Source organism: Phoenix dactylifera, chromosome 15 (assembly GCF_009389715.1).
Source record: "Phoenix dactylifera cultivar Barhee BC4 chromosome 15, palm_55x_up_171113_PBpolish2nd_filt_p, whole genome shotgun sequence".
In the NCBI taxonomy this organism is placed as follows: Eukaryota; Viridiplantae; Streptophyta; class Magnoliopsida; order Arecales; family Arecaceae; genus Phoenix; species Phoenix dactylifera.
In genome coordinates, this window is record NC_052406.1 from 11,837,842 (window position 1) to 11,859,313 (window position 21,472).

General features: G+C 46.4%; 1 protein-coding gene across 1 annotated transcript in view; it reads left to right on the top strand.

Annotated features, from left to right (window-relative positions):
• The window catches only part of LOC103723136 (homeobox protein knotted-1-like 6), a 34,963-nt gene extending 27,670 nt beyond the window's left edge, over nucleotides 1–7,293 (top strand). Inside the window, exons 4-5 of the mRNA XM_039134453.1 lie at nucleotides 5,987–6,225; nucleotides 6,781–7,293. Coding sequence (XP_038990381.1) covers nucleotides 5,987–6,225; nucleotides 6,781–6,912 — 371 coding nt within the window. The 3' untranslated portion in view covers nucleotides 6,913–7,293. The remainder of the gene's footprint in view (nucleotides 1–5,986; nucleotides 6,226–6,780) is intronic.
• The last annotated feature ends 14,179 nt before the right edge of the window (nucleotides 7,294–21,472 follow it).

Here is a 21,472-nt window from a genome sequence, read left to right on the forward strand (position 1 = left end):
GCGTGTGACGTATACCGAAATCACATATTTGGTGTCGGTTTGGTGATTAGCAAGACCGGGATGGCAACTTGAGCAGGGAGTCCTCCTAGGAATCTTTGTTTGGTTTAGCGTTTTTGGTGCAAGCGATCGAGCTTGTTTTAGATGGGATAGCAGGAGATTATGGACGAAGAAAATTGTTGCGTCACAAAGAAGGCTAGGAAGGCTTGTTCTCGAGTATCTGCTTTTTGATCACAGAAGCAATTCTTCATGTTGGGAGGGTTCTCCTATAAGACATTTGTTAAGAAATAGATGAAAGGAGACAAAATATCTTCAGTGGGAAGCTCTTAGCAAATGTTGGTAGTTCTCTTCAAAGGATTCTCCCCTCTGAAGTCAAAAGAAACTGAACCTTAGAGAGGGATGAGTGCCAGCACTCATAAAAATAAAGATACAGATAACTGTTTGAGGTAAATCCTATTACATCTGTGTTGTACTGGAAAAGGCAGCATCAACTGATTTATTTAGTTTATGCTGATTTCGTGGCTCGGCGACGAGGGAATCTCATTTCAAGTTGAACAAATGGTATGGTGGAGGGGAAGAGAGCAAGGAGGGCTCTAGTGGCAGGAGGAGGAGCTTATATATATGGATGCACTTCCATTTCTTGACAGATCACGGGTTCCAGAAGTTCCTCATACCAGACTTAGTTAAAACCGGTTAACTGAATCAGTTGTAACAGTTTACAGCTCAACTGTATTCGATCTTGATCCCTATATAAGGGAATGTAGTAATCCCAGAAGTTTATGATGAAGAGAATGAAATTCTTTTCTCTCTGAAACTTCTCTCTGAAACTTTCTCAGGCACTGTTCATTGTATCACAGAAGCTCTATATGGTATCAGAGCAGGTTACTTTTCTCATCAAATTCCCACCCTCTTCCTTCCCAACTGCCGCTTGAAGCTCTAAAGAACCTGATCTTGGAGACAGGGCTATCCGCTTTTCAATCAAGAAGTGGTTTATATCATCTCCATGCTGCTGTTAAATCAATGAAGAGTTAGAGCTTCACCACAATATATGTCTTCAAGTTCATTCACCCTGGAGGTAGTTCTACCAGAACTTGAAGAACAAAACGTCCCAGAATCAATGGATAATACGAGAACAAGAGATGACACAAGGGAATCTGAGGATTTCGTTATACCATTCAAACTGAAATTCTTGATCTCTCGAATAAATTCCTTTGTTCCCACCCAGCTCACCGCAGATAATTTTCTCACCTGAAAATCTCAGATCATCCGATTGTTCAAAGCGAGCGGGTACCATGATTTTCTTGACGGATCCTCATCTTCAACCTCAGGTATTTCAGCTGATCCTGAATACTGGTTGTTTCTTGATCAGTTCTTGGCATCAGCTCTACATTCAACTATCTCTCCATCAATTCTACCATTTGTCATAAATCTGGCACACACGCATCAGATCTGGTCTGTTTTAGAACGTCGGTTGAATTCAGTAACAAGATCTCATGTAATTCAATTAAAGAACGAGCTACACAGCATCAAGAAAAATGAGAAGACCATGCAACAATACTTGAATCATGTTAGGAATATCGTTACTGCTCTTGCATCTGCCGGATCTAAGCCTGATACTGAGGATATTCTACTGCATATCCTGAACGGTCTACCTTCATCGTATGATTCATTTGCCACGGCTGTTAGAGTCAGAAGCTCTTCAATTGATCTGGATGAGTTATATGCCTCCTTAGCAGTGAGGAAATCATTCAAATAGCCAAGGACAAGCAGTCGACTAATATTGACACAAATCTGGCACTTCTTTCTCTCCGTGGGAGAGGAAGAGGCCGATTCTCTCCTGTTAGCAGAGAACTTTACTTCAGAGGCTGTGGTCGAGGTCGATTCGGAAACTGGTTCCAGTCAGGCCGCGACAGAGATCCTAGAAGTTTACCAGAATGTCAAATTTGTTTTAAGAGAGGTCACACAGCAATAAATTGCCGGCACAGATTGGATTCAAATTTTTCAAATGAATCATCTCGTTCCTCATTCAGTCAGAAGGCTCTGCTTGCTAATCCACCTGAGCTCTCAAGAACATCTGATTGGGTCGTTGATAGTGGGGCTACATCCCACATGACCCCTGATCCGTCAGTCCTTCAGAATTCTACACCTTATCAAGGACATGATCATGTGTCCTTGGGAAACAACTCCACCATTCCGATTCACCATACTGGTACAGGAATTCTTCAAACACCATCACATAATCTTCAACTGTCTCAAGTTCTTCATACTTCCGGTATTTCACATAATTTACTATCAGTACACAAACTTGCCTGTGATAATAACTGCACTCTGATCTTTAATTCTTCTGGATGCTCTATTAAGGACAACAGAACGATTCTTCACGGTCGATGTACTGATGGGTTATACAGGTTCCCTTTTCAATTTTCTAAACTTACTACATCCAATGCACATAACTCACCATCTGGTTCTACTGCTCTCCTAACCTCAACTACTTCACATGATACATGGCATCAAAGGCTTGGTCATCCAGGCTCTGCTGTTCTTCGCACTCTTATGACAAGGAAGCTTATTCCTAGCACCAAGCAGTCTGACTTCTCCTGTCAGGCCTGCCGTATGGCCAAAAGTTGCAGACTACCGTTTAATAAAACAGTTCATACTACTACAGCTCCCCTTCAGCTCATCCATTCGAATGTTTGGGGGCCTTCCTCTGTTTCCTCACAGCAAGGGTTCAAATACTATGTTTTGTTCGTTGATGATTTTACCAGGTTTACCTGGGTCTTTCCGCTTCAATATAAATCAGATGTCTTGCCTACATTTGTACACTTTAAGAGCTTGGTTGAAAATCAATTCACAGCTTCTATTAAAGTTTTTCGTTCAGACAGTGGTGGTGAGTTTATCTCCAAGAAATTTTCTTCTCTGTTTTCTAAGCATGGTATTCTTCATCAACGGTCGTCTCCTCATACCCCAGAGCAAAACGGGGTTGCAGAGCGAAAGAATCGACATATCCTGGAATCTATTCGAAGTCTTCTAATTGCTTCTTCTCTACCTGTTTCTTTTTGGGTGGAAGCTCTATTTACTTCTGTATTCCTTATCAACTATTCACCATCTCCTATTTTACACAACAAATCTCCTTATGAGCTTCTACATGGGCATCCTCCGGACTATTCTCTATTTCGGATCTTTAGGTGTAGATGCTTTCCATGGCTTAAGCCATATCAGCAAAACAAACTGGCTCCGCGTTCCCTTCCTTGTATCTTTCTTGGGTACTCTACTCAAGACAAGGGCTATCGCTGTTACAACCCTGCAACAGGTCGTGTTTTCATATCCAGGCACGTCCAGTTTGATGAGCACATTTTTCCTTTTTCTCAGGTAACCTCTTCCTCTTCAAGTCCACCAGTGTTACCTACACCTTTGTTAGTTCCGGACTTTACAATCTGTACTCCTCCAATCCATATCCCCTTTGTTAGTTCCTTTCAATCTCCTTCTTCTTCGTCTGTGTTGGCCACTGTCCGGTTACCTCCTAATTCTCCCCACACTTCTTCTTCTCATTCTACCAATAATCATGATACACCTTCAATACCACATCATTTGTCACCCATCATCTCAACTGATACACTTTCGTCTGTTTCCAGACCAGTCTGGCACCCTATGATAACCAGATCACAAACTGGGTCTCTAAAACCTAAGGAAATATTTTTCCTTAACACAAATACCTCTTCACTTGTTGAACCCACCTGTTACTCTGCTGCTGTTATAGATTATAATTGGCGTCAGGCAATGTCTATGGAGTTTAATGCCTTATTGGATCAACGAACTTGGAGACTTGTCCCCAGACCAACCGATCAAAATGTTCTTGGGTGTCGATGGACATATAAAATCAAGAAACATTCAGATGGCTCTATTGCACGGTACAAAGCACGATTGGTTGCTAAAGGGTTCAATCAGGAATATGGTGTTGATTACACCGAAACGTTCAGTCCGGTCGCCAAGTTTCAAACGATCAGAGTTCTTCTTGTTGTTGCCTTGACATCTAAATGGCCTATTAGACAACTGGATATCTCAAATGCCTTTCTGCATGGTACACTCAATGAAACGGTGTTTATGGAACAGCCGCTGGATTTTGTTGACTCCTCCTGCCCTCAGCATGTTTGTCTTCTTCAGAAAGCTCTGTATGGGCTGAAACAAGCGCCACGTCAATGGTTCTCCACTTTCTCTTCATTCCTTCTTGAGCAAGGCTGACCCCTATCTATTTCTCTTTGATTGCAAGAGCATCCATATTTACATTCTAATATACGTTGATGATATACTGTTAACTGGAAATAATAGGGGTGCAATTGCTGATCTTCTACTCAGACTTCAGCTCAGGTTCAAAGTGAAGGACTTGGGAACTCTGTCTCAGTTTCTAGGGGTTCAGTCCGTCTTCTCTTCTCAAGGTGTCTCTCTTCATCAGCAGCATTATGCAAATATTATTTTGCAACGAGCTGGGTTAGAATACTGTAAACCTGTAGCTTCTCCCTTACCTACAAAGCATTTCATCTCCTCTGCAGATTCTGTCTTATTTTCAGATGTTGCACTCTATCGACGACTTGCCGGCTCCCTTCAATATTTGACTATTACTAGACCTGATCTTACTTTTGCAGTGAATTATCTATATCAATTCATGCATAAGCCGTTGAATTCTCACTATCAGCTGCTTAAAAGAGTGCTTCGTTATGTGAAAGGAACGCTGAATTTTTCACTGCACTATCGTCCCAGTTCTTTAGTCCTTACCGTCTTTTGTGATTCGGATTGGGCAGGTGACCCCATTGATCGCAAGTCCACGATTGGCTTCTGCGTTTTTCTAGGCGATAATCCTATTTCTTGGTACCCCAAGAAGCAACCTATTGTTGCCCGATCCTCTACGGAGGCCGAATACAGGGCATTAGCCATTACATCTACTGAGCTCATATGGCTTCGCCGGTTACTGCATGAATTTCACATTCCTACTACCACTCCCACTGAGCTTTTGTGTGATAATGTATCTGCTTTAGCACTTGCCACTAATCCGGTTTTTCACGCGCGAACCAAGCATATTGAAATTGATTATCACTTTGTAAGGGAGAAGGTGAACTCGGGTGAAATCAAACTCAGTCACATATCTTCTATTGATCAACCAGTAGACTTGTTTACGAAAGCCCATTCTTCTCAGCGGCATAATCTCTTATGTTCCAAGCTTCAAGTTCTTTCGACCTCTCAGCTTGAAGGGGGGTCTTGACAGATCACTGGTTCCAGAAGTTCCTCATACCAGACTTAGTTAAAACCGGTTAACTGAATCAGTTGTAACAGTTTACAGCTCAACTGTATTCGATCTTGATCCCTATATAAGGGAATGTAGTAATCCCAGAAGTTTATGATGAAGAGAATGAAATTCTTTTCTCTCTGAAACTTCTCTCTGAAACTTTCTCAGGCACTGTTCATTGTATCACAGAAGCTCTATACCATTCTGATGACTTGGTCTTTGTTTAGGAATGATGGGGAAAGTAGGAATCATCAAGTAATCCCGAGTGAGATAAGGCTGGCTATTTGTTTACGTTGTAATTTCACACTTGCTCGACGATCCATGTTAAGCACACAAGGTTATGTTCTGGAGATGTTTCACTTCTTATATACCGTTCCCAGAATTGGACGCTCAGGCCTATCTTCTCATGTCATGTCGTTCATCAATGAAAAGTGGGGTGGGTTTCCTGCACGATTTTGTTTAGATATTTGTATATTATTTTCAAGATCGGGGATTTGCATCCATATATACAAACATGCATGCGACCAAGGCAAAGATTGTCCTTCCAAACAATTTGTTTTTATGGCCAGCATGTTATTTATCCATTCTCAAGTCGAAATTTTGTGTGCTTCTTTCTGCAATAAAGTAGGGTTATTATATTAGCTGAATTGATTAATTGCTGTTTTCAGTAGCTTAGGCCGTGATTATAAGAATTGTGTCTCACCTGACCAGATGAGACTTGTGGATCGTCGGAGGAGGAATTCAGTGGAAGAGAAATAGACGCCCAGGAGTCTCACTTTAAAAGGGAAGATAGAGATCTCAAGGACAACCTTCTCTGCAAATACGGTGGTTATTTGAGTAGCTTGAAGCAGGAGTTCTCAAAGAGGAAGAAGAAAATAAAGTTGCCAAAAGATGCTCGGCTGAAGCTGCTTGATTGGTGGGAAGCGCACTATGGATGGCCATACCCAACAGTAAGCATACTCTTTCTCCTTGTCAAGCACGACCGAGACTGCTTAATGGTATTTAATCGTGTGATGCAATATGTTAAGTCACCCTGGAGTGGCGACGAGGACTTTGTGGATTAGTGATCTGTCAGGGGCCATCATGCTTGTCAGAACTTGAGATTAGACCTTCACATCCGAGCTTAAAAATGATGAGCCACCCTGGAGAGTGGAGAACCGTCGTATGGTTCCGATATCCGCTCAAATGCTCTTTTTTTTCTGTGGACATCTCACTGGGAGTGCATTCATCGGAAGCGGTATGCTTGTTGAGTTGGTTTCCCCTACATGGGATATAAGATATGAAGATACCGAGGGTTCTGATAACACTTATAGTTTGCTACTTTATAAAGTACTTGTTGAATGTTCGATTTTTTTCAGGATTCCCTAACAGTTTAGCATAATTGTCCAAGGTCACAGGACACTTTTATCTCGTTAATTTATTTGAGCATGCGAAAGGACAACGAATTTTATCAATGGAAGCAAGGGAAATGATCTCATTTGATCTGTTTTGCTTGTGAAATTCAGGAAGGTGAAAAGATGGCATTGGCTGAATCAACGGGCCTGGACCAGAAGCAGATAAGTAACTGGTTCATAAATCAGCGGAAGCGTCACTGGAAACCGTCTGAGAATATGCAGTTTGCTGTCATGGATGACTGAGGCCATATAAATGTAAAGGAGGAAAACTGACGTTCTTGACTCGGAAGTCCGCTAATTTCTTGCTGCAGATGATGGCAAGATGGCATCATCCTCGATGATGTAAACGCTTCCCAAGACGAATCACGTATTTGATGGAACATTAATGTTGCTGGTTTTGTTTACGACGTCATCGACCCTAAGGTGGCTTGTTGCCCTATTTTTCAGTGCATTTTCTTGAACCAGCCTATGATTTGGGGCATTTTAATTCAAACCTAATGGTGTTCTGTAGTTTACGCATTAGCTCTTCGAGGCTTGTAGGCTTGCTGCCATGAAGATGTGGTATTTGCTCGCCATGCTTGATTTGTGAACTGTTTGATTATGCTTTCAAGTTACCGCATCAAGTCAACTGACCAGTTCTATCTTAAATTTTCCTTGCACTCATTTAGGCGCACGGCTTTGTAGCATCATACATCCACAGAGCATCGAAATATGTCATTTTTTTCTTGGCGTGGCTTATAATAAAACCCCGATAAAATGACTTGGACCGTTTATCTAATACGGAGGATATATGAATGCCATGACAGCTTTCAGCGACGATGTCCGTTAAAAACTGAAAGTAGCATTTGGAGTAAAAGCAATCTGAGGTGTTGCATGGAAATCTCTAAGCAGTTTTTGACTTGAAATTGTGGTGTGGGCCGAGTGTTGGTGTGGTTCCTCCTCTGGTTGGATCCATCTCATTTGAATGTAAATGAGATAAGCTTTAGGAGAAAATTAAAAGAGGCATTGGTTACGGAAAGATGAGAGAGGACTGGAACTAAAATTTTATAAAATTCTAACAATCATGATAGGTCAAAAAGAAAAATTAAAATTTAAAAAAGAGATCAAATGTTTAAGTCAAGAAGAATGTTTAAATTTAGAAGAAAAATTAAATATTTTTATCGTGGCAAACCAGAGCACATGAAAAAAGAGTGCAGAAAATTTAAAAGAGTACAATAAAGAGAAAGACGTGAAAAAAATAAGGAAGAAAATGATACAGCAGCAGCTGCATCTGATTGTGATGTCAGTATTATTTATGATGTTGCTAGTGTAAACCTTACATTCTAGAATTGTACTTGGGTTGTTGACTCATGTGCCTCTCTTTATATTACTTCTCGATGGGACTTATTCACATCCTATAATAGTGGTAATTTTGGCAGAAAATAGAAAATGATGGATTAACTAAGATTGTAGGCATGAGAGACATTTGCTTGAAAATCTGAAAAATGGGAGACATGTTTCAGAAATTCGTCTCCACTTGATCTCTATTGGAGTACTTGATGATGAAGGTTACTACAGCTACTTCGGTGAAGAAAAATGGAAGCTTACTAAAAGTTTTCTAGTGATAGCAATAGAAAATTAAGAAATCAAGCACACTTTAGATAATGCAATTAAAATTGTGCAAGGGGAAGGTGAATGCAGTTGAAGACTCCTCCATTGAATTATAGCATAAGTGGCTTGGGCACATAAGTGAAAAGGGTTCATAGTTAGTGGAGAAAATTTATATAGAGCAGACAAAAAGGTTCATAGTTAAAGGCAAAGAGCATCTCATGTGTAGATTAAAAAAGAGTTTGTATGGGCTCAAGCAGGCATTTCGACAGCGGTATAAAAAGTTTGATTAATTTATGATGGACCATGGGTATAGTAAAATTGCTTCTGATCATTGTATGTTTTTGAAGAGATATCTGATGAAGATTTTATTATCTTCTTGCTTTATGTGGATGACATGTTGATTGTTGGCCATGATGCTAAGAATATTGAAAGCTTGAAAATTGAGTTGAGCAAGTTCTTTGCCATTAAGGACTTGAGGCCAGCTAAACAAATTCTTTGCATTAGAATTACTCATGACAGGAAGAATGGAAAGATTTGGTTATCCCAAGAGAGATATATTGAAAAAGTGTTAGAAAGATTCAACATGAGCGAGTCCAAACCAGATTGCTCTCCCCTTGCAGGTCAATTCAATTTAAGTACCAAGCATTGTTCTGCAAGTTGGAAAGATAAAGAAGAAATGAAGAAGATTCCTTATGCATTTGCAGTTGACAATTTCATGTACGCTATGGTTGACACTAGGTCGAATATTGCTTATGCAGTTGGTGCTGTAAGTCGATTTCTTTCTAACCCTAGTAAGGAACATTGGGCAGTTGTCAAATAGATTCTCAAGTATCTTAGAGGCACTTCTAGAGTCTGTTTATGCTTTGATAATGATAAATATGTATTGGATGGATGGGTACAAAGATGCAGATATGCCTAGTGATGTAGACTTTAGAAAGTCCACAATATGGTACTTGATGACTTTTTCAGGGGAGCAGCGTTATGGCAATCTAAGTTATAAATATGTGTTGTTTTGTCTACTACGGAGGCTGAGTATATTGCTATTACAGAAGCTTGTAAAGAACTTTTGTGGATGAAAAATTTTCCGTTAGAGTTGAGCCAAGAACAAGAGAAATATATGTTTTATTGTGATAGTCAAAGCATCATCCATCTCTCAAAGAATCCAACATTTTATTCGAGATCCAAGTATATTGATATGAGATGTCATTGGGTTCGAGATGCTTTGGAGATGAAGTTTTATTGTGTCTTGAAAAAATCAATGATAGTAATAATGGGTGAGATATGATTACTAAAATTTTGTCAATGAAAGAAATTATTGCTTGTAGAGAGAGAGTGAGATTGGTGGAATCCCCACATGAGTCGGAAAGAGAGGTCTGTTAGTGTGGTCCCTCCTCACATGGGACCCACCTCATTTGAATTTCAAAAAAATAAGGATAAGAAGAAAACATGGGTGAGCTAATCACACAGAAACTGAGTCATCTGGGACTCTATGAAAAACAGAAGAAAAAAAGTGGGGGAAACAGAGAAGAAGAAGAGAAAGAAAAAGTGCTGCTTTGTCGAATGATCGGATCATTGATTTTATTCAGATTTGGCTAAAATTTTAGCATGTTGTTTCCGATATTGAGAATTACAAATTGAATGGTTTGAATCTTTGAAAAATCTCATTTATTAATTATTTCAAGCATCAACACTCGATGAGATCTATTGTTTATTTTGCTCGTTAAAAATTGTGTTGTCTCTTATGTTTAGATTGCTTGATTATTTTGCTTTGAGTAGATTGCAGAGATTATTGTTGCTTGATGAGTGATATCCCATTTAATTACATACAAAAAAAAAATTGCAACATTATTATTTTTTGTATTTTTTCAACACCGTGGCCTTTAGATCTTCAAAGTTGGCCGGTTAAGGTGTTCAGCCAATGTAAGCGGACCCTCAGGTCAAGGAAGCGTCGAGTGGCTCCGGGGAACATTTCCCTCCCGGCCCTGGCAAGCGTCTCCTTAGTCTTCTGCGTGTTGGGCTGCTTCACGCCAAGATTCCCGTCCTATAGGCCCTTACACGGACATCAATCGATGACGTAGGTATAGAAATTTGCTGCGCCGATTGGCAGAGCTTGCCGTGCACTCGATCGTACGTGCTGAACCATGATCCTTATCATGGTGCAACTTTGGAGCCTCTCGGTACCCCCGGCATGAATCGAATCAGAGCCTATGCATGGCTATCTAGATATATGGCCGAGTGAGCGAGCCAGAAGGACAGCCCTTCTTAGGCCTAAAGGCAGCGTTTTTGTCCCCTGCCAGCCCTGCGCGTGGCTGCCATGAAATAAAGCGCGATGGCGTTTCAGTAGCGAAGTGACCCGATGCGTTTGGATCCGAATTTTTGAAGAAAGATTCTCCCAAACTGGATTCAGATTTGGAAGGCAAACGTGCCCGCCAGGACCCTCCCTACTGATGCGCACACAGGACGCGCTCTTGGAAGATAGCAGGCCCAGGGCTAGCTGATGGAACCCCTCATGGGAGATGCGACGTGGGAGGCAAGCTTTTCATCCCGCACCGCTGTTTATAAATTCCTTTGCGCTTCTCGATACTTGGTTGGAAAATGGCAATCGGGTTGCTCCATAATAATGACGGTCAAATAGTTCTCCGAACCCAATTCTTTGTTTGGTTCATTTGATTCCACGACTTTGTCATCTTATGGTCACGCATGCTTTTTTTTTAAAAAAATAGCAGGGGAGGAGGAGGGGGCAGCCCACCCGCGTATTAACCTCCACTGGGCCCTCCTTCCAACGGGGAATATTTGGTGGCTCACGGAGGCTTTCATAGCGATGCACATCGCCCGTATCAAGTGATGAAGGAGAACGAGATCGATGATGACATTCCGGCGGCCCAGAATGAAAGGAAAGAGTATAGCAAATGTAGGGTATCATGCTAGATTTTAATTGGAAGAGGGAATAATCGATCTGACGCACAGAGTTCTTGCATGTGGGGTTGCATGGAATAATAGATTGAATATATATATAACTTCTTTGATTTAAGTGTCGCATGGACGCCCAACCTCTTGGCCGTGTAATAATAAATTTATTACATATTAAACTGGGGGCCATCGCTTTTATATTAAACAAGCAGCATTCATCAGCATGGAACTTGAGAGTAAGCAAGCTCGGGTAGGGGCATCGAAAGAAATTCCTCATTATAGGAGCTATTTAAAAAAGCCAATTAAACTCTCGCAAGCAACCCATGCAGAATGAGGGGCCCCGGGGTTCCCGTGATCGGGCGGCGTTTGCTCCTTTATTGGCAGAAAAATCGAGCAGCCCGAACTCTATTCCATGCAGCTAGGCTTGTCCGTTAGTTTCGCAATCCTCCTCGGCCGCGCGCTTAGGTTTACGATGAGCTTAACTGGGTCTGGATCGAAAACTATGATCTCCTGGGCCAGCTACTAGTTATACTGCTACTCCTTCATAGATCCGGAATGGAGGACGCCAAACGCAGATCCCAAGCAATAGGAACAGGGAAAAGAAAAGGGGGGGCCAGGCAGAAGAAAGCAACAAAAGTCTTACCAGCTCCTCTTCTCTCACACTCAAATGTCCAATCACGACCTGTATATATTCGCATCATCCGCCAATTATACTCTCCGCCAAGCAGACAGGAGAAGAGGGGGAGAGATGAAGTGCCCAAAGTTAGTGCTGATGGTCTCTCTCGTGTATCTAATTCTCAAGGCGAGCCCCCTCCTCGTCTCGGTGAAGGTAGAGAAGTCCTCCAGCTCCGCCTCTAAAGAAACCCCGAAAGAGAGGCGGAGAGCCGTAGACTCCATCAGCTTCCAGTGCGGAATATTCAGCCGGGGCGCCAACAGACGAGAGGAGGGCGTCCGAGAAGAGAAGAGATTCTCGCCGACCGGCTCCAACCCACTTCACAATTTATAGTTCCAGCAGGTCTTGGGGAAAATTGGCATCGCGCGGACGCCTCTCTACGCTTGTTGGCTCTGTGCATCGCTTGCAAGGCGCCTGGCGAGCCGTGTGCGTGCGTACGTGTGTTTTTTTCAAATCGATTTATTGTTTGGGTTCTGCTTACGTAATAGTTAAAATGGTCCTTCTAATATTTCGTTCTACGATGTTAATAATATTAGATAAGCTACCTTCCATGCAAGTTTCGCCTCACACGCGCGCGCGCGCACACACACACTCTCTCTCTCTCTCTCCGCTCCCTGGTTGCCGGAGGTTCCTTAATTTTCTTCTTTTTTAAAAAAAATAAAGATGACAAATCGTGCCCGTTAGCAAGTCATGTTCTCTCCAAATAGCAAAGGAAACTAAAATGTAATCACAAACTGCTGAAGTTGACTACGTGGCATATTTATTGGTCACAAAAAATTTAAATATATATATAATATTAAGTACTATGTTTTTTTTTCTCTTGGAGAAGAACTCAAAAACGCATTTGGCATATTTACCGTCGTATATTAAACTACATTTATCAAAAGAAATATCTCCAATAAATACAATCGAGCTTGTGGATGATGCCATCACATGTTTTGTTCTTTTTTTTTTTGATGAAAATACCATCGTATATTTTTTTAAAAAAATATTTATATTTAATCTAGATTTACGTTATAGTCTATTGTTATTGTATTTGTAACTTGAAAAATGTTCACATATTCTTTGTCTCATTTGAGAGAAAAAGCGATAAAATTATTGAGGACCGATTTGAAAGCTCGGATAAATTATTAGAGAAATATATGTAGGTACTTTTGTTGGTCAAAGAGGATGGTGGTGGAAGGATAACATTGAACTCTCTCCAAAAATATAGAATAATCTAATTACAAAAATATACAATGCGGATAGCCTAAATTTGTTTTGACGAGGGAAATAGTATCGTAGATTTCGGCGTTCCCCGTCATAGCAATTTCTTCTCTGAGTATCACTTCTCTATTTTCACCTTCAAACATTTACGAATGATAGTCATGGATAATTTATTCTTTCAACTAAATAGGCCTTAAATAAGATTTAAACAATATGGTGCATCTATTTGAATGCTCCGTTGGATGCTATGTATTTTGCTCATCCATAAGCTGCCTGTCATAAACAAATCAACATTTTAAGAGTTAAATTGATTAATAGGTATTTTGCACGAGGTTTAAAACTCCATCATTTTTTTTGTCTATAATTTTTTTTTCAAAAAAAAAATAAGGCGATCATTCCTTACCTTGCTCGGTGTGGGTGGATTTGGATCGTATCTTTCACACGAAAAAATAATTGATTTTCTTTTACGATATTAACCGTTGGATCACATTTCGTATAGATTTCAAAGCATTCTAAACTCTCTTTTTTATCAGCATGCATTTATATGGAAACAGCAATTGCACGGTTCTACGGTTGGTGTTTCAAAAAAAGGTGAATCATTTTTTCACACGAAAGTTACAATCCGAACCATGTGATTTAAATAAAAAATAGATATTTTTTTTGTTTTTTCACGATCAGAACTTGATATATATATCGGAGCTCGTTGCAAATTGGAGCTTCAAATTACGTTTTGCTTTGCCATATATCAGATGCCATTAAGTCCGTTCAGACTCACACCAGTTTCAAAAACCAGCCTTCCCAATAGCTGCAAATTTTGGAACGGGCCCAAGGAATAGTGCGCATCCGCATATCAAGCAAAAAGCAGTACCACGCTCCGCACAAACTCAAATGCAACGCGCAGCAGGGTGTCAGGGCCCTGGACGAGGAGCTCCGCCCACATACAGACTCATGCTTTAAGGATTCACCACACTGCCGGTCATCACATACATATATATAGTCGTACCATGATGTGCGGGAATCACGGAAAGATTGGTGAGAGGAAGGGAATTCACGGACCATCCTCCAAGGCCCTTTCCCTCGTTCCCCTTCACGAATCACGACGCAGCACCAGTGAATCAGAGCGCATAGATTCCCTTCTGCTGCTGCTGCAGCTTAGTTCTCCATTTTATTTCTAGTTTAGTATGCAAGAAAGATGCTCGTGAAGAGAAGAGCCATTCCTTCACCCGACCGCCTTGCCAAGGGATCGCTGCGATGCACTCGAGAAAAGTACGATTTACGACCTGTTGGGGAAATACGGTTTTCCCCCAGTAATACAATAACCCTGCCACCGGAAGATTACGCAGTCGACGACCCCGGACGACTGAGGTCGGCGCCCGACCTCAGAGCGTCCGATCCCGGATCATCCGACCTAGAGGACTTCCGACCTCAAAGACGGGTCTTTGTCGACCACCTGCCGCGGCCGTACCTCTCCGATGTCCGGCCAAGGGCCATATCCTGCCACTGCCCCAGCATTTATTACACATGATCCCGGCAAATCCTCAGTTCACGCAACAATTAATGTGAATCTCCGGCCTACGCAACAATTAATGTGAATCTCCAGCCTACGCAACAATTAATGTGAATCTCCGGCCTACGCAACAATTAATGTGAATCTCCGGCCTACGCAACAATTAATGCGCGTGGCTCCTTTCATCTACGGATCCTCAGTTCTCCACGGCAAATCAGCTCGGCAGAGTCCTGTCCGCCATGATAAGTCTGACCCCAGCCTCACCGCCGACATCAATGCAATGATTCACCCGATCGCGTGACGGCTCAGGTCGTACGACGGCCTTACCTTCGACATCAGTGTAATTATTTACTTGTCCGTGCACCGGATCAAGCAACATGCCGAGCTGTACGACGGCCTTGTCCGGTCACATCGCAGGTAAACCCCCCTATAAAAAGGGGGGGGGGAAGAGAGAAAGAGAGAGGACGACTGCTCCCATTTTCTTTAAACACTATTTTGCCCCCTCTAACTTAAGCATCGGAGGGCCGGCGCCGGAAGCCCCGGCCACCGGCTTTTCTGCAGGCACCCCGACAGAGGACGACGCCCGCCGACGCATCATCACTCCCTCGCGTCCGCCGACAGCTCCCCCTCCTCGACGGACGATCGCCCCCGGGTCCAATTTCCAGCAACAGTTGGCGCTAGAGGAAGGGCCCGAGTTGCGATCATGAAGTTGAGAAGTAAGGGAGCCTCCAACATCTCCCGGCGTCCCCCACAGAGTCCTGGACATTCCGTCCAGAATTCACCTGCACCGGCTGACCCGGTTCCTTAGGTCCAGCCGGAGCAATTCAATGCCCTGGTGCAGCAAGTCCAGGCCTTGGCGGCCGCCGTTCAAGGCCTGCGACGTGAGGAGGCCTTACCAACGCTCCCCCCGCAGGCCCAGCTCTTGCCGGAGTCCCCTCCCAACGGTCCGGTCCCCCAGGGCCAGAATCTTCATGGCTCTTCAAGGGCCAACAATGAAGGGCGGACCTCCCCCCGGAGAGAGCTGCCTGGGGAAGGTCCCAACGGAAGACCCCAACCCTCCGAAGCCGAATCTGCCCCAGACCACCGTGAGCCGGAGCAAACCACGGCGACGGTTCCTCGGGTTGGGGTGCTCGATAGGAAAGTCGAGCACTTGGAGCGCCAGATTGAAGCGCTCCACAGCAAGAAGGCAAGACAAGATGGGGATTTTGAGTTCACCACCAAGTCCCCCTTTTTCCGCCAGATCGAGGATGAGCCGGTCCCCTTGAGGTTCAAAATGCCTCAAGTGGAGCCCTACAATGGAGTCACCGACCCCCTCGATCACTTGGAGAGCTACCGAGCTCTTATGGCCCTACAAGGATCCTCGGAGGCTGTGCTTTGTAAGGCCTTCCCGGCGACTCTTCGAGGGACAGCTCGACTCTGGTTTTCTGGGCTAAAGCCGAGCACAGTATCTTCCTTCGAGCAACTTGGCAGACAATTTGCCACCAATTTTGCCGCGCCGACGCCAACGGCGGACGTCAGATTCCCTCCTGGATGTCAAGCAGAAGGAGGGAGAGTCCCTGAAGGAGTATCTGGACCGCTTTACCGCCGCCACATGGGAAGTTCGCGAGCTGGACCAGTCCATAGCCATGTCGGCTTTAAAGACTGGGGCCCGCTCTTATCGATTCCTTTTCTCCATCGAGAAGAGCTTCCCGGCCGACTTCACCGAGATGCTGGCCCGAGCTCGGAAGTACGCTAAGGCCGAAGAGGCAATCGCCTCTAGGCGAGGCGCAATCGAGCCCGCCTCAAGAAAGCAGAAGAAACGCCGCGAGGAGCGCGGCCGCCAAAGAAGCCGATCCCCTCGCCGAGAGAAGAATCTCCCCCGACTGAGAAGCCCGCCTCAGCAGCAGGGACAACCTCAACGGAGGACCTCACTACGACCAAGGTCCCCACCACGGCCTCGGACACACCCAGGGAGGTACGAAAATTACACCCCTGTCAACGCTCCCCGGGCCGAAATTTTGATGGAGATCGAAGGCCGGGATTTCTTCCGACCTCCACCTCCCATGCGGGATACGGGATTCCCGCGCAACCCCAGGAAGTACTGTCGCTTCCACCGAGACCACGGACACGACACGGAGGACTGTATTCAGCTCCGAGACGAGATTGAGGCGCTTATTCGCCGTGGGGTGCTCAATCGGTTCGTTCGGAACTGACGCGAAGAAAGGAGGCCAGTGGAAAACGCAGCACCGTCCGAGAATCCGGATGACAACAGGCCCATCGCCGGCACCATCAATGTAATCGGAGAAGCCTCGGCGGGAGGACCAGCCCAAGGAATTTCCCCGAAGCGCCAGCGTACTGCCGAAGTCATTTCGTTCTCGGACGAGGATTTGGAAGGGGTTGAGACCCCTCACGATGACGCTGTGGTCATCTCCATAATTGTCTAAATTCGATGTAAAACGTGTCCTAGTTGATAATGGAAGTTCAGCCAACGTTTTGTACTATCATGCCTACCAAAAAATGGGGTCACCAGAAGGACAACTCCGAAAAATTAATGCCCCACTTATCGGGTTTACCGGAGACTCGGTCCCGGTCGAGGGCGAGGTCAGCTCTCTTGTTACGGTCGGCCTCGCTCCTCGAGAAAGCACTGTGAGGACGGACTTTCTTGTGGTCCGTCTACCCTCGGCCTACAACGCCATCCTGGGGCGACCAGGGCTAAATGCCCTCCGAGCTGTGGTCTCGACCCGACATCTACTCATGCGATTCCCCACCAACCGAGGAGTAGGCGAAGCCCGCGGGGATCAGCTGGTCGCCAAGCAGTGCTACATGGCGGCTCACAGAGTGAAGCAGCCAAACGAGGCGCCGGCCCAGGCAACGGGTCCCTCGTTACCCATAGAAACCCTGGACGCAAGGGATAATCCCTGGAAGAAGCAAGTAGAGCCTGGTGAGCTACTTGTTCAAGTTCCCCTACGAAAAAATCTTCCCGAGCTAACTGTGCAGGTCGGCTCCGGCCTTGGCGTCCGCGAGAGGGGTCACCTCATCAGCTTCCTGCGGGACAATGCTGATGTCTTCGCCTGGTCGCCCGCTGACGTACCGGGAATTGACCCTGAGGTCATAGTCCATCGACTCCAGGTGAAGCCAACCAGCCGACCTGTGAAGCAGAAAAAGAGGGGCTCCGCCCCGGAACGACAACGGGCCGCAGCCGAGGAGGTAGACAAACTCCTCAAAGCCGGCTTCATCCGGGAGGTCTCCTACCCAGATTGGCTCGCCAACATAGTCCTTGTAAAGAAGGCCAATGGGAAATGGCGCATGTGCGTGGACTACACTGACCTGAACAAGGCCTGCCCGAAGGATAGCTTCTCCCTCCCAAGTATCGACCAGCTCGTGGATTCTACCTCAGGACATCAACTACTGACATTCATGGACGCCTTCTCCGGATACAATCAGATCCGAATGGCGCCGGAAGACGAGGAGAAGACGGCCTTCATCACCGACAAGGGCACCTATTGCTACAAGGTGATGCCTTTCGGTTTGAAGAATGCTGGAGCCACGTATCAGAGGCTGGTCAGCCAAATATTTGAGGACCAGATCGGCCGAAATATGGAGGTCTACGTGGTCGACATGCTGGTGAAAAGCCAAGTGGCGGAGCACCATGTGGCCGATCTCAACGAAACATTCTCCAAGCTCAGGAGGTACCGAATGAAACTCAACCCAGCAAAATGCGCCTTCGGAGTCACCTCTGGCAAATTCCTGGGCTTCATAGTGACCCAGCGTGGAGTTGAAGCCAACCCCGAAAAAATTCGGGCGCCGCAGGAGATGACGCCCCCAAAGACAGTCAAAGAAGTGCAGCGACTCACTGGACGGGTCGCCGCCTTGGGGAGGTTCGTCTCCCGATCGGCCGAGCGCTGTCTCCCCTTCTTCAAGATCCTTAAGCGGCCAAAGGACTTTCTGTGGTCAGAAGAATGCCAGCGAGCCTTTGAAGAGCTCAGACGCCTTCTGGCCTCCCCCCCGCTGCTCACCAAGCCTCAGCGGGGCGAGGTCCTCTACTTATACTTGGCCGTTTCCCCGACCGCGGTAAGTTCAGTCCTGGTCCGGGAAGAGGACAAGCTCCAAAAGCCAGTCTACTACATCAGCCGGGTCCTCAGGGATCCTGAGACCCGATATTCTAAACTTGAGAAGACAATTTTCGCTCTTATCATCTCGGCTCGGAGACTCCGCCCTTATTTTCAAGCACATACAATAGTCATACTGACCGACCAACCTATGAAGCAAATATTGCAGAGGTCGGACCGTGCAGGGAGGATCGCCAAGTGGGCGGTAGAGCTCGGAGAATTCGACCTCGAATATCGGCCCAGGCCGGCCATCAAAGCTCAAGTTCTCGCCGACTTCCTTGTGGAATGTACCTTGCCGGACGACCCTGAGCCACCATCTGCGCCTATGGATGGAACCCCGAAGCAACCGTGGGTTCTATATTCGGACGGGTCTTCAGCTTCGGGGGGTAGCGGGGCTGGATTAATCCTCACCAGCCCAGACGGAGTGGTGGCCGAGCAAGCCTTCTGCCTCGAGTTTCTGGCCTCAAACAACGAAGCGGAGTACGAGGCGCTTATTGCTGGGCTTAAATTGGCGAAAGAACTGAAAGTGGAAGATTTGAAGGCCTTCAGCGATTCCCAGCTGATAGTGAGCCAAGTCCAGGGGGACTTTGAAGCGAAAGAGCCATCGATGCAAAAGTATCTTCAAAAAGTGCGGGAACTTACGTCCGCCCTAGGCTCTTTCAACATCCAGCACATTCCCAGAGCGGAGAATCTCAGGACGGACCTGTTATCCAAGCTAGCGACCTTCCGCATGAGCGAGCTTTCTAAGGAGACGACGCTCGAATATCTTCGGACACCCAGCACGGAGGAACCCGAACCCACCATGTGCATTGACTTCGAGCCGAGCTGGATCGACGGGCTCGTCCGTTATCTCCGGGACGGAACCCTCCCTCAAGATGAGATTGAGGCTCGCCGGATCAGGCGTCAAGCTCCACGGTATGTCCTATACGAAAATAGGCTTTATCGTCGGTCATTCACTTCTCCCCTCCTCAGATGTCTCCGCCCTTCTGAGGCGGACTATGCCCTCCGAGAGGTCCATGAAGGAATTTGCGGAAACCACCTGGGAGGTCGGTCGTTAGCCCATAAGATCCTGCGACAAGGGTATTACTGGCCCACCCTCCAGAAGGATGCGACGGACTTCGTTCGGAGGTGCGACCGGTGCCAGCGGAACGCCAACATCCAACGCCGACCTTCGGCCCTGCTGACCTCAATCACCGCCCCCTGGCCGTTTGCCCAGTGGGGAATCGACATTCTGGGACCCTTCCCTCTGGCAACCGGACAAAGGAAATTTCTGGTCGTCTCCATCGACTACTTCACCAAGTGGGTCGAAGCTGAACCAGTGGCTCGGATCACCGAGCATAAGATGCGGGACTTCGTGTGGAAGTCCATTATCTGTAGATTCGGACTCCCCCGTATCCTTATATCCGACAATGGCCGGCAGTTCGACAACATCCACTTCAGAGAATTTTGCTCTGAGCTCGGCATCGACCACCGCTTCACCTCGGTCGCCCATCCCCAGACGAACGGGGAAACTGAGGTAACGAATCGTACTATTTTGCAGGGACTCAAGGCCAGGCTTGACCGATCCAAAGGACAATGGGTTGAGGACCTGTACAACGTCCTCTGGGCTTATCGGACTACGTTCCGATTGCCCACCGGCGAGACCCCCTTCAACCTGGCATACGGCACGGAGGCTGTTATCCCACTGGAAATCGGCCTCCCTTCCCCAAGAGTGGAGCATTACGATCCTGACTCCAACTCTTCTCGGCTCAGGAACAACCTGGATCTCGTCGAAGAGACACGAGAGGTCGCCCGGGTCCGTATGGCAAGATACCAACAAAAAACGGCTCAATACTACAACTCTCGGGTCAAGCCCAAGCTCTTCAAAGTAGGGGACCTCGTCCTCAGGAGGGCCGAGGCCTCTCAGCCAACTGAGCAGGGAAAGCTCGTCTCGAATTGGGAAGGGCCGTATCAAATCGCCCGAGTACAACGACCCGGAGCATACAAGCTGAAATCTCTCGAAGGGACCCCCATTCCGCGAAGCTGGAATTCCGAGAATCTACGAATGTACTACCAATAAGACCCCTAGGGGTTCAAGACAACCAAAAACACGGATTCGATCTCCTTTTTACATATGATCCGACCATTCCAATAATTACAGTTATCTCTTCTAACCTTGGGTCGTTTGTGATCCCCAGATTCCTCGGCCAAGGTCGGGATGCCTCGAGGCTCGACCGTAGAGTTCCAAACTCCCTTGACCTCGGGAAGTATTGCAGGACAGCGGAGCACCGATCTGGCGCACGATCCCTCGACTAAGGTCGAGATGTCCCGAGGGTCGACCGTAAAGTCCCAAACTCCCTCGACCTCGGGAAGCGTCGCAGGTCGGTAGCGCGTTCCCAGACCCACCGACCTGGCGCACGATCCCTCGACTAAGGTCGAGATGCCCCGAGGGTCGACCGTAGAGTCCCAAACTCCCTCGACCTCGGGAAGCGTCGCAGGTCGGTAGCGCGTTCCCAGACCCACCGACCTGGCGCACGATCCCTCGACTAAGGTCGAGATGCCCCGAGGGTCGACCGTAGAGTCCCAAACTCCCTCGACCTCGGGAAGCGTCGCAGGTCGGTAGCGCGTTCCCAGACCCACTGACCTGGCGCACGATCCCTCGACTAAGGTCGAGATGCCCCGAAGGTCGACCGTAGAGTCCCAAACTCCCTCGACCTCGGGAAGCGTCGCAGGTCGGTAGCGCGTTCCCAGACCCACCGACCTGGCGCACGATCCCTCGACTAAGGTCGAGATGCCCCGAGGGTCGACCGTAGAGTCCCAAACTCCCTCGACCTCGAGAAGCGTCGCAGG